This window comes from Hirundo rustica, chromosome 21, assembly GCF_015227805.2.
Source record: "Hirundo rustica isolate bHirRus1 chromosome 21, bHirRus1.pri.v3, whole genome shotgun sequence".
Taxonomy (NCBI): domain Eukaryota; kingdom Metazoa; phylum Chordata; class Aves; order Passeriformes; family Hirundinidae; genus Hirundo; species Hirundo rustica.
In genome coordinates this window covers 9,331,039-9,344,888 of record NC_053470.1, presented here as the reverse complement: position 1 = coordinate 9,344,888, position 13,850 = coordinate 9,331,039, and the positions used below count along the sequence as shown (strand labels likewise).

General features: G+C 39.5%; 1 protein-coding gene across 6 annotated transcripts in view; it reads left to right on the top strand.

Annotated features, from left to right (window-relative positions):
* The window catches only part of GRIA3 (glutamate ionotropic receptor AMPA type subunit 3), a 127,495-nt gene that overhangs the window by 22,436 nt on the left and 91,209 nt on the right, over positions 1-13,850 (top strand). For all 6 annotated transcript variants that reach the window (XR_005703834.2, XM_040084233.2, XM_040084234.2 and 3 more), the window contains exon 3: positions 9,363-9,602. Coding sequence is in view for 5 of the 6 variants with exons in the window: in XM_040084233.2 (XP_039940167.1) it covers positions 9,363-9,602 (240 nt within the window). In the remaining variant the exon portion in view is untranslated. The remainder of the gene's footprint in view (positions 1-9,362; positions 9,603-13,850) is intronic.

Genomic DNA, 13,850 nt, shown 5'->3' with positions numbered 1-13,850 from the left:
GATTCAGTCTTGAGCTGACGCACGCTTCAGTCCGTGTCTGTCCATCAAAACACCAAAGCATGTTCTTAAATTTGTGCACACAGCTTTGGGATGTAGGACAGTAAGTAAAACCTTTTGTGCATGCAGAGCAAAGTTAACTAAGCTGTGGTTCTTCAGGTATGTGTGTGTGTTCTACAGAAAGTCGAGTGCTGCCCCACACTGCCACTGTCTCGTGACACACCCAGTGTTCTGATGAGGACTTCTGGGATCTCGTGATCCTAGAACCAAAGCGCTGCTAGTCTGGCCTTGGTGTGAAGCACTTGGCTCTTGTCTGTCAAGTGAAGATGTGAGAAGAGCCCTGCTTCTCTGTCAGCATCGCTCACACCCCTGCAGACCACAGGCTCATGCTGTTGCTGGTGATAAATGAGATTGTTCTCTGCTTATGAATGTAGCAGCATCTCCTGGAGCACAAAAATTGCAGGTGCACCGTGTTAACATTTCACAGTGCAGATGTCTGAGAGTAGACTTTAAACCAGTATTTAAAGCTATGACACTGGGTCCAAACCCTCTGAGATTAAGAAATAATTCCAGACTAGGTCTGTCTCTCTTGGCCTCCCCTTCCCTCTCTGAAAGGGCAGCAATCAGTTAAGAATTATCATGTAGCAGTGTGACTTTTCTTTCACAATCAGGCTTTTGCTGTACCATTTCCATCAATTTTGGCTTCCACATTATTCAGCTGGGCACCAGACAGCTCTTTTGTTATGTGCCAATTAACCCAGCTTGATAAACAGTGATTATGCATAATTTATAAAGAATAATATTCTTGTTATTCCCTGTAAATAAGGCACTGGCTTAGCTGAGGGTACTGGTCTGTGAATTACTGTCAGATGTGATCATGAAGGTCCAGGAGGCGGGTAGCAAGAAGAACTCTGAGGGCTAAGGCAGATAGAAATAATATCGACAAAAATAGATAGGAGGGTGCTTTTGTAATGGCAGTTGGGATGTTGATGTGACATTTCTGTAGTTTGCACTTTCAGCGTGAATAGGTCTCTCAGTTCTAGTCCAGCTTTCACTACGTTCCATGTGAACTTCTCCAGTGGTACTGGTGGGTGCTTTATTAGACCCCTAAGCAGCATCTTCAAATGATTTCCCTGGCTCCTGAAGCCAGTTTGCACAGTCATCCTGTTTCTGCTTCTGCATTGACTGATCTGAAGCTTCTCAGACTGATAAGCAGGGAAACACGAGGGTGAGAATTGCATAGCCCCATGAACTTTGAGAAGAACAGGGGAGGAGATACAGAAATGTGAAATCCAGTCCGCTGGTCCAAGATGTACTTGCAGTGATAGTGCTTGCCAGAATACCATTGCAGAGCATCCAGGAAAGCGTGAGGGACTATTGCTTTGGGTAAACCAGGCTGTCAGTCAACCAGCGCCGTGCTCTGCAAACACAGAGCCAACTGGAAACCCTCCAGAGCTGGAGGCTGCTTGCACAGCTGCTGTTTTGGCGTTCACATCCCCACTCTCCTTGAACAACCTTAAATCGTGACCTTCACCTCCTGGTGAATTTTACCCAGCTCAGTGCTTCAGGTGTGTCGGCCACTTTGTCTCTTCTATCTCATCCTCTGTAATATATCCCCACAGGCCTATAAATGGCACCACCTCAGCAGACTCAGCTCATCTTTCTTCGCGCTGCCAGAGCCTTGTTTTGATTTATTGCCTCTCACCACAGTGGCCCAGAATGAAGTCAACTTCTGAATTCACTTAGGGAAGGATCTGCTGAACAAGCATACATTTAATAATATGCCTCAGCCTTTTTACTTCCTCCACACGGAGATGTTCCAGTGATATAAGAAATCCCTTCAGAGTACTGGGGTGCTGGAGATGGCAGCTGCTGATTCTCAGCTCTGAGGCACAGCATTGCCTTCAGCTGCTGCTCCTTGATTCAACCCTGTCTTCTGCCTAACATCCTCAGCTACAAAATACTGCCCTTTTCTGATGGGTATGATTTATCTTTTTTCTTTATACTACAAAGCTCTTGCTTTCCCTTAGCCTGTTGTTTAAAGCATTGTTAGGATAGATCATCTCTGAAGAAGCTAACAATAGTGAAGTGGGTTCTCCCTGGTCTACCACATCTTGTCAAGTCCATACTAAAAACACTTCTTTGAACATGTCTTTTTGTTCCAAGGCAGAGCGTTTAATGGCTTGTGGAACTCTTACTACCTTAAATATACATACAGAAACATTTGTGTTACTGTGTTTATTAGAATATGCATATTATTAGAGTATATTGCCTGCTTAATAAATGGCTACTAAATTTTCTAGTGTGTTATAAGTGGACAATAAAGAGCAGGGGTTTTTCATATTTTCCACAGACTAACGTTTTTAGAAAAATTGCTTCAGAAAATAAGAGTTACAATCCAAAGTGATCAGAGTGAGCAGGCATGACATACAGTTTTAGATTATAAGCATTTCAAATGGTGCAACAGATGGAAACAAGTAATTTCACTGGAGTGAGTGTTACATATTTGTGTTGCATGCTCACTGTCCATGTTTCTGCAGAGATTAGTCACGAAGCAGGAGTTAGATATTGGATGTGAAGAACACAAATGAACGTTGTTTGCTGTGAATATATTTAGACTCTCCTGCAGAAAGCTTTGACAGTTCCTCTGGCTCCCTCTCAGGTGTTAGCTCATCTCCCATGGTTCACAGAGAAAGGACCGTGTAGTTATGTGTATTGGATTGGCTGAATCTTTCGTGAAGGTCAGAGCTCAGTGAACTGCCTTACATCCACTCATTAGGTTTTGAACACTCTCTGAACCTGAGGGAAGCCTGTGCCATAAATCTCAAGCAGCCAGGATGGTGGAGCTGCAATCAGGAGCAGTGTTGGCATTGCACATACTGCTGCTGTTGGCAAGGCATTGATTATCCTGGAGTAGCTGAGCAGAAACATCTCTTCAGCAGGGTATGAAAGGCTGATACCAGTGCCTTTCCATTTCTCTCCAGTGACTTTGACTGTCTACCAAGAGAAGCCTCTTGTGCTTCTCCTGCAAGCATCTACTCTGGTGTCAAGATCGCCACGGGCAGAAAGCAGAAGAGGTCGCAAATAACATAAATCGATAGCATTTAAATTTGACTTCTGCAACAGTGTTACAAAGTCTTCTTTCCAAAAGCTCTTTGTCTAAAACTGCGTGGTATGTGTTTAATATCTTTCCTTTAAAAGAAGTGCTTCTTGTAAGCAGCGTTGTGAGGATGGTGGGATCAGGATGAGAAGTGTTCTGTTAAAGGTAGAAGATCGTGAATTACCCGGGTGGGTTTAAGAATAGAAAGCATGGCTGTATCTCTGGTGCCTGGTCTGATAGCTTGAGCTCCATCTTGTAAAGACACAAGCAGGGTAATGTAGTATTCTAATCAGCATGTACCTAAGTGCAGTCCTTAAGTACCTAACACGGTTTTGAAACCATCTTCCAGAAAAATCAGTTGATTTTTGTGTCACATATATGTCTTCTCTCACCTTTAATCCATTTTAAGCTTAAACCCCTATTTTATTTCTTTCCAACTTCAATGGTTTATACTTCAAAATGAGTCATGATTATCTGACTCACAGCCTTCCAAAAGGAATGTTCTAATAGTACTCAGAATGAATGGTATATTTTTAAAAAATCAGTGTGTAATAGGGATCCTAGGTAAACAAAATCCTTTCACATTTTTGGTCCTAAGAGGAGGGTGACACTTCCTGGAAGCTGGCTGGATTGACTCCTGGGTTTCTTCCACCATCAAAAATGTGTCATAATTACAGAGATTCTGAATGGAAAGTGATCTTTCTTTCTTTCTTTCTTTCTTTCTTTCTTTCTTTCTTTCTTTCTTTCTTTCTTTCTTTCTTTCAAAGAAAACCATGCATTATAATTTGGTAGGTTTGTGGGAGAAAAGACTAATTTTGTGCTTGAGTTTTAACAAGATTTTACAGGATTTAAAAAACCTTTATTTGAGGGGTTTTTTAACTGTGGCCAGTAGCCTGAAAAGAGGCAGTTTGGACTCTACACCATCTTAAGCTTGGAAGTAGCTTGGGAGGTAAACAGATGTGAGTAGAAAATAGCAATACAGGTAGTAGTACCTGTTCCAAGCAGCTCAGGCTTCCTGCAGTATCTTCTCAGACTACAGCAGTTTTCAGAAAGTTAAGCACAGCTTTCTCAGTAAAATCAAAGTTATGTTCAGCCTGTCTTACAGTTTGGTACTCAAAATTGGCCTTTTTATTCGCATTTTGAACATATTAGCTACTTTTTAAAATACCAAAGCTTTAATTGGCATATATATATCAAATGGGCAGTTTGGGCCAGAGAGGTTTTTATTCTGGTTTCATTTTGTCTGACTGAAGCTGTGCTAATGGACAGACAGCCCCGTGGTGGCATGTGTGAGGCTTCGTGCTGCTGGTGTCCCACCAGCACCATGCCAGCCCAAGCGGCCTGGTCTGGGCATTGCAAGCTGGCATTCTTCATACGCTCCTAAGATTCACACAAACCTTTCAGTGTGAAGAGAAGATCCTGCACAAAACAAATTCATGTACATTCTTGGGGGTTTATTTGACCACAGTCTGAATATATAAAAGCCAAAATGTGTAAAGTTTAATGATTCAAGTATGTCATAAACACTGAAAGAAGCTTAGGTTGTGGTGGTGGGTTTGTACAGCACCCATCACCAAGGAACTGTAATTGTGATTGGGGCTCCAAAGTCATCTTGGAAAGCAGACAAGAAATAAAGACATCTTTAACAGTGTGTGATAATGTGTTGTGAAATGGTGACCAGAGTAATCTTGAACAGGATCTTGACCAGAGGGTGTTCAAGGCTGCTTGGATCTGAACACGTTTTGAATTGCTTTCCAGTAAAATTTGAATGGATTAATCCTTATGCCTTTCATTTGAATTTAATATCCCCCTCCTGCTGCCTGAACATGCTGTTTTTATTTTATTTGCTCTCCTAAAAAGAAATGCAAACTGAAGTAAGTGTGTATATTTAAAGAAGACATTAGAACAAAGCAAGCTGAGTAGTGTTTTATAAAAAGAACTGATAAAACATTGCAATTTTGTCATTGAGAAAACTGATGCCATAAATGAAGTAACAAGAGTAAAATTATGGTTTTGTTTTGTTCTCTACTGTGATGTTTTGGGTCGGGTTTTTTTTGTTCTCAGGGGATATTTTTTTGTTTGTGTGGTCATATCTTTTTCTAGGATGAGAAGTCATATTATAGCTAGTATCTCAGGAAGATTTGTATCTAATTTGAGGCTGTAGCTTCCTTGGTTCCCTCCTGCCCCCAAGAATTTTCACTGTTGACTATTCAAGGAATAGCTGCTTTCAGAAATGCATCTTTTCTCACCTGAATTTTAAACAATATTTGCTTCATGACAGAATTCAGTGTCTTAATTAAAATGTAAAAGGTGGTTTTATTTGCTATAGGTAAATGCAGTTCACTTCATTTAAAAATTTTAATATGATGGGCTTGTCTTTAAAGGAAGCTCTCAAGTCTGATTGCCTGGAGCCCCCTGAAAGTAGCTCATTCTGCATTCAGGGGCACTGCTGTGCTCATCTCCTCAGGGCTCAAGGTGGAGAGAGTTGTTGCTTTTCATTCTGTGTATTAAAATGAAAGCAAAAGAAAGCAGTAGAGGCATTGTCTGTCTCTCTAAGAGTAAGCCTGTATTCTTACTGTAATAGGTAATGTTAGTGGTAACCCTTGCTTTATTACAACAAGGAAGTCAGGATGGAGCCCTAGAAAATGGCACCTGCTCTGAGATAGGCTGCATATTATTCCATTATAAAGTAGTCCCATTAGTCTGTTGGCTGGAGCTGGCAGTGAGAGCTGTCTGGAATCCAAGACAATTGGCAGAAGAAAGTGGAGGGAATAAAATTATTTCACAGCTGAGGAAAACCCAGAACCCAGAACTGAGGAAGCAACACGCGATAATATCAGCTGAGCTGGAGCTCCTACGGCGCCTTTCCTCCCGCTGAAACAGTTGACAGTGCCCCTGTGACACAGGGTGATCTTGTCAGACCTACTTTATCGGAAATTGATATGGACAAAGGGGAAATTACTTGCTCATAAAAAAAGTAATGAAGGAGGAATAGTGTCTGAGCTATTGTAACCGCAGCCTCCAAAGCTACCGGGCGGTTGCATCCAGGGCGTAAGAGATGCCCCACCTGGGAGGATCCTCCTGACTTTTACAATTCAGTCATTAATGTTATCATCCAGTGGAAAAACTTGTATTACGATCCACCATTAACATATCTCTTTTGTTAGCTTTATACATCTTTCTTTTAAGCAAGCAAAATTCAAACCTGCTTGTAAATGTTCCTAGTAACGCTTCAGTTGTTTATAGTAAGAACTGGAAGTAAAAAAAAAAAAAAAGGTGTCAGAGAAGTTTTGACTTTAGCTTCTAGGCAATAGACAGTAGAAATGTCAGGTCTTATACAACCTTGTTGTGTCAGGAATACTCGCAGTCACTAAAACATAGAGAAACTAAATACCATTAGAAAGCAAAAAATAAATTTTAAAAAGACGTAGAATGTCTAATAACTTGCGTGAAGTGGAGCATCTTTTGAGATTCTGGCCTGCAGCCTTCCTGGGATCTGAGTGCCAAAAAAAGACCTTATCTGGTTAATCTTAGCAAGTTTCAGTGGTGGGCCTGATTTGACTGGAGGGGGTGTGGAAATGCAAGTAAAACAGGCATCTGGGTTCCTTGGGTTACACTGATGCTTAGGATGGCTCAGCTGCTGTTCAGGATGGAAACTAAGATTTCTGTTTATTTTGCTTCAGTAGTTGCATTTTGGTTGGTTGGTTTTGGGGTTTGGGGTTGTTTGGGTTTCGGTTTGGGGGGGTTTTTTGGTTGGTTGGTTTGAATTTGTTAGTTTTGGGGTTTTTTTTGTTTTGGAGCTTTTGGTTTGGTGGTGGTAGCTTTTTTGGGGGGTGGGGTTTAAGTAAATTCTGCTTATCACTGTTATCACTCTGCCTTTTAGCATTTTCCTTCCTTGGCAGGAAACACCAGACTTTTGTGATCTGAAAGTTTCTTCTCTCCTCTTGACATGCTTGAGAATTCACAGACTTCTGTCATGCATCACTTCCTCTCCTGGACACGATGGCGTGTGGCAGCTCACTCTGAGAACAAGTCCAGTGTTAAATCTCCATTAATAAATACTCACCTTGCACCTAATGCCAAAATAATGGCTTATCATGATCTCCCATTGGATAGCTGCTGCTCAGGACCTCTCTCCCCCTCATTTGTGGACATTGCAACTTTTTTCAGATCGGGTTATAGAGCAACTTGGTTATGTGCTGTCCTTGGAAACAGATGTGCATCCACATAATTAAGAGTTTCATAGCTCAGCAAAAAAAAATGCTTTTTTTTCATGAGGAATTGGGTTGAACTAGGACTTGTCCAGATAATCTCTTTAACAGCCAAAGTATGTGTTTGTCCACCTGTATTTTTCAAATAGAAAAAAAAACCCATAACTCTGATTAATTAAGGAAAAATAGCAAAATTCTTACTCAAATATGAAGATTGTTCTGATTGTCAGTGGAAAGAAGTTTGTGAAAAGAGCTTAAGACTAAGGCTTACTTAGCCTTTTTAAAATTTTTCTTGTGGCTCAGTGATGTTAGAATAATAATGTCATTAAAATGAATGTAATTACACATTTGTTTTTTGAAAAACAAGTAACAATATGACTGTGGGTTCATGGATATTCTATAGGTTTGTCTGATCACAAAGAAGATAAGGTCACAAACTGTGTGGAAGACCTAATGCTACAAAATTTTCACAAAACTATGAGTTCAAAAGTGCAAATGAGCATTGAGAGCCAAGATAATTGGCCTTTTAGCTTTTCCTTATAAAAACAAAGGTTTATTTGCCTTTTAAATAGGCTGGTGAAACTCAGTTGGCATCCTACAGTGCATGCAGAATAGATAGTCAGGAATAATAAGCTACTGATAGAAGACAGTCTATCAAAGGGGGTTCATCTTTAGAATCTCCTGTGAATACAAACCTGAACCAGGAGAAATAAGAGTGGGCAAGTAGTTGCATTTGTTAGAAGATATTTTTGGGGATCCTCCAGTAGGAAAAAAATACTTCTGATAAGAAGTAATGGATGAAGCCAGGACTGTTTGAAATATTCTCGGTTTTTAGGATCAGGAGATCTTGGAGAATATGCTTGTTTACATTGCAAGAAGGGATGGTTCCTGGGATACTTGTTTTTCTCTGCAGTACACAATGTACATAAAAAGGATGCCAATATATACGTAGAAGAAGCTTGATCTGTGAGGTACAGGTTCAGTGTATGTGAGGACACCCAGCTCCGTTAATCCCACTTCACTGATTGTTCCCATGGAATTAGAGGGTTTGCACACCATTTTAATGATTTGGAGGCTGCAGGACTTTCTAATGTAATTCTTGTTTCTCCCTTTTTCCCATCTGTAAGTTAATGTTTTTTATTTGTTCCTTCAGCATATAATTTTTTACAGTAGCTTTTCTGCTTTATATCCTGCTGGTATATAGTTTAACAAAATGCCTTTTTAAACAGTGTGTTTAATTCCTCAGTCATGCCTCTGGGAATAAATTCTTACTGTATTATAACTTCTTTTATATATTTTCTTTTCTGTGGTTGTGAACCTCTGCAAACTTTCCTTTCAGAAATTAACACCTCTTACTTCCTTTCTGTGTCTCACCAGCTGTTATTTGCTGCTGGTATCCACAGCTGGTCATGTCCTGTTACAGTGGCTTAAATACTTAAAGAAATTCCTTAACAGTATTTCTAGTTTTTACATGTAGAACTCCAGGAAGAAAATCAAATTCTCACGCCTGACTGCTGATTTTAGATGTTGTCGGTGATGCTGTGTCAATGAGCTGCTATTGTGGAGAATCCTTTTTAAAATTACTTTAACAGTTTTTAGTGATGCTGAATGGTAGCATTTGTGGTGGAAAATGTGATGATATTTCGGAAGTAACAATGCTGTACATTTCTGTGTAGAAGCCATGTCTTCTTTACTAGTAATTACTTTGCTTTTTGCAAAAGTTAAATATGCAGTGTTTTTGCAAAAGTGTTTAAAGGATGTCTAGGTTTTGAGACAAATTTTAGGAGAAAATGCCCTGGAATTAGTGTTTCCTCTAAAGAGAAGGGAATTTGCTAATGAGAGAAATGAATGCCAGTGTGTGAAAGTGAAAAAAACTCAAACTGTTTATTAATTACTGAAATTAGTATATATTATCTCATTAATTCACTCCATCTGCTTTGCCATACACAATAATTTCAGGACTGGTTAGTAGAAGCCTTACCTCAAGTATACTTTGAAAGTTTCATTGTATTCTTTGTATTTCAGGTTTTAACACCCTTGTCTGTCTTTCTTAGTCTGTTCACAGTTTTCCAGGGGAGTTTATGCCATCTTTGGATTCTATGACCAGATGTCAATGAACACTCTGACGTCGTTCTGTGGAGCCCTTCACACGTCCTTCATCACCCCGAGCTTCCCAACAGATGCAGATGTGCAGTTTGTCATCCAGATGCGGCCAGCTTTGAAAGGAGCCATCCTGAGTCTCTTGACTTACTATAAGTGGGAAAAGTTTGTGTACCTCTATGACACAGAACGGGGTAAGCACTATCATTTTACTGATTCTCTGTTTCATAGCTTACTCTAAGTACTACCAGCATCAGCACGTGCAGCCCAGTTTTCTTCTGGATTTAGGTAGAACATTCTGAATGTCCTAGAAAACAAGTCTGTTCTGAAGAAACTGAAAAGAGTGGATAAATCACAAGGAGGCATCTTCACGTTACTGATAATTTTTAAAGAGATTCATGTCTGAGAATAGTGTTAATGTCTGAGAATAGTGTCAGCAGTGTAAGTATTCAGTTTGGCATGCCTGGTTTCCACGGAACTGCGGACTCCACGCTTGCCAGGGTTTTTGAGTCCTTGCAAAATAAATAAGGTCAGCACTATGAAATAGGCTGATAAGCAGGACCTTCCACTGTGCATGACATTGCAAATCCCACACCACTTCATATAAATGCACATTTCTCCTGTCTGGAGGGACTGGACAAAGGTAATCCATGCTAAGGTACGCTCTGGAGGTGCCTAAGCATTAATAATGGTCGAAGCATATAGTGTGGAGTCCAGAGAAAAAGGTGGGGAAAGAAAAAAAAACCAAGCTTCTTTCCTAAGCAAGCGAAAACTAATCCAACAGCGGAAACAATGTAGCTTGGCTGGAGAAAAGATGCTCTAGACGTCTCACATTCCAGAGACAAATAGAGGTACATGCCAAGGACCAGAGTTATGTTTAACGGGCTCCTGCAATGAAGACAAAAGATAAATCTCAAACAGTGGAATAAAATTAAGGTGTATAATTACATAGATTGGTGGTGGAGCTTTTAATTAGTTGAGTTAGTGTGTACATTGTATATACTTATGTTCTTAAGTATAAAACAATATTTTCTGTTGCTGTGAGGTGACTGCTGCAGATTGTGCTCTCAAATGTATATTTATGAGAAGGTATATAATTCATTTTCTTAAAAGCTGCTAAAGCACGCAGGAAAAAGAAAGGTGAGATTCATGAATTTCACAGGCAAGAATTATGTCTCATCATTGTTAATTTCAATTGATAAACTTACTCTTCTAGGAAGAAACAGAATTTTAAGAGAAATACCAAATCACATTTTTCTTCCAGTACCAGCAGGAGAAAACTCAAAACACGTTTTGCAGAGAACAATGATGCCTTAAGAAATGGCTGCTAAGGGAAGAAAGGACATGAGTGGTGTGTAGGAGAAGCAATCATATGTTCACTCCATGCCACATGCTTTTAGTTCATGTGAAAGGGAAAGGCAGGGCTGATTTCTGTTTGCATTAACTCACATCAGTAAGTTGACACTGTTGGTTGCTGTGGTGCGTGCAAAATATCTGATTAATTAATTGTATGGTGCCAACTACCTCGATAGGCTTCTCTGCAGTAGTACTAAGACTAATGAAGATTATGTCAGGTTGAGATGAGATGAGGTGAGGTTACATACAGAAAGCTATCAAGAATTTGGGTAGCACTTGTCAGGAAAGTCACCTTTTGTATCTCATGCTGAGGGTTATGTTTCATCAGAACCTTCAGGTTTACTTCCAATCTTCAGCTCTGTTTCTTCTTGTGCTTTACTTTAAATCAGATGTTGTTCCACTGAATTCAGTGAACTGAAGTAACACAGGTGTGAATGTGTGCGGAGGTAAACTTGTGTGTTTCATAATCATCGTATTGTTGCTTGAAAGTGTGAAATACTTCTTAATTATAAAAATGGTATTGTGAACTGTAATGCTGGAGCTTTTGTTTATTTAAATTTTCAAAATGTTAAGTAACATTTTGGTTTATTTTTGCCAGAGAAACACAGTTTTGTACAGATTGTTCGCTTTCCATCTGTCAATGTTACAGGCATTTTTTCGTAAGTTATTTTGATTGGCCATACCTACCGTGCACAAAGACACTGATTTTTGTCAGGCAGATCATTTTAAACAAAACCACACCAGGTGATTTCTGTGATTGGCATCAAGTCTTCATCTTCCTCAGGTCATAGGAGTCATCACAAGATGGGAAAGTGGCCACCTTCCTACTCAGTGGCAGCTCGGTCTGGACAGAGTTAGAAAGACATCAGCTTTTTCGTGGCATTCTAACCAACCCCCTCACTAAATCTGATGTTATTCTGTCGTTTGGTTTTGATGTAGTCTATCAGCAGGTATCTAGCAAGACCTAAAGTCAAGGGTAAAAAGCCTTAATAAATAAGGTTATTGTTGGGTATTTTTTTTTTCCCATCGGCTAGCAGTGTCTAGATGAAGGCTGAGGCGGGGAAGTTTTAATCTAATGCCCCAGATTATTTGGCTAAGGAGAGTTGAAAATGTTTGTTTTAAAAGCAATTACATCTTTAGTCTTACTGCTACCAGAAGACAAACATTTGACCTGAACGTACTGGATAGGTAAGGATGCAGAAGACCTCAAAATATAGGTTCAGAAAATATGGTGAGTCTTATTTCTTCTAAATATAAAACCTCCTGGTATTCTGTTGCATAAAGAAATGCCAGGTGAAAAGAGGGAGAGAAGAAAAAAGGTGCAACTGGAAGGTTTTCAATGATCATGACTAAGGCATCAAATTGCCTTAAAATGGGTTCAGTACAAGGCAGTGAGGTCTGATTCCCTGGATCTGCTGAAGACAAAAAACAACTGTGTTGAGTTCTGCTTTTACAAAATGAGGTTACTTATCTATTGCTGTCAAAGGACAAGACTCTTCTGTGCTGCTTTCCCTGGAGAATGAGATTGGAGCTGATAAAAGAGTGTAGAACCAGGCTCATTATAGCTTCCACAAAATTAAATTGATGGATTTTTTTTTTTTTTTAAATTACGTAAGAGTTGCACTGAAAGTTAATCCTATTTGGAATGTGACCTTTTTTTTTTTTTTTTTTTTTTTTTTTTTTTTTTTTTTTTTTTTCCCCCCAAAGTGTGGAGTAGGATTAATTTTTATGGAATCTAAAATCATTGTGCTTTAGTACTTGGTGGATTCCTGGGGATTTTAGAATGTTGGATTCCAGTGGACTGACTCTCTCCTGAAAACAGCAATGAAGAATGTAAACTGAGAGAGCAACTGACTCCTGTTTATAAGCACCTTCCTTCAGCAGAGAGGTGCAAAGGAACTCCCCTTTCCATGTAGCTCATTTCTTAGACTCTGTCTTGTCTTTCTGTATGTCAGGAAGTTTTATTTTGTTATAAAGATCATTCTTCAATGAGGGGGAAAAGAAAAATAGGGGTAGCAGCTACACCAGCATCAGGAAACCTTGAACTCAGCACTTGCTGTTCAGTCAAACGTCAAAAGAATCAATAGCTGAGCTGTTCATTAACGTGTTTATTCCTGAGTAGGGGAGTTGTCCCACTAGTTGAAAAACTGCTCTGGATCCCTTACATAAAGAAAAAAGGAATTAACACTGGCTTACAGTTTTCTCAGAATTAAACATGGGCTTGGTCCTTTTTAAAATTGTAATTCTTGTTTGCTAATGTTTGTACCTGCTTAATTCTTCTCAGCTGCACTTGTGGGGTTGTTGCATTGAGTTTTGCTTAACTTTCAAAAGTATGAAAGGTTTTAAAATTTTGACATTTTCTTCTGTAAGTGTCGGTCTGTGGTGAAGAATAAAGCAACACACAAAGCTTGCTTGGGAGCCTACAAAATACCAAAAGTGACCAAAAAAGGGAGGGTTAATGCAAACATTGATTCTTCTGAGTTTTTTGGCTCTTAGCAGAAGTGTTTTGGGCAGCAGTGCAGGATCGTGGGGGTGACATGCAGGCAGTATCAATTGCTGGAATTGAGGTAACTGTACCTAAGCTATCTCATTCTCCTTTCCCTCTTCTTTGTAGAGTGGGAAGTGCACAGTAGGGAGTGAGATCCTGGCGAGACCTCCTGTGTCACGGGACTGAGGTCATGGGTCTCTACATTTTAAGACTTAAGCGCCCCAGGAATTTTTGCAATGCAGAAATTTTCTTCTAGGTCAAAAACAACTTGCAGCATGGCCACAAAATGTGGAATCTTTTGCATGGCTTTGCTTGAAAGGATGTGGTGTACTTTCAGGTTTTCATGCTCTGCTACAACAGAGATGACACACACTGTAAAGATCCTTATGATAGAAAAACCATTATTTAAAGATTTAAAGAACAATCATACTTCATGTACTTATATGCAAAAGGAAAATGATCTGTTTCTTTCACTGTCAGCCTCTTGAGCATGAGTGATTTTACCATCTTAAAATACCTAGAATTTGTATTTATATAGGGTTGAAAGTCATAGATACCGCTAAGAGATGTTTGTTTAAAATATAAGTAAGTTAACCTC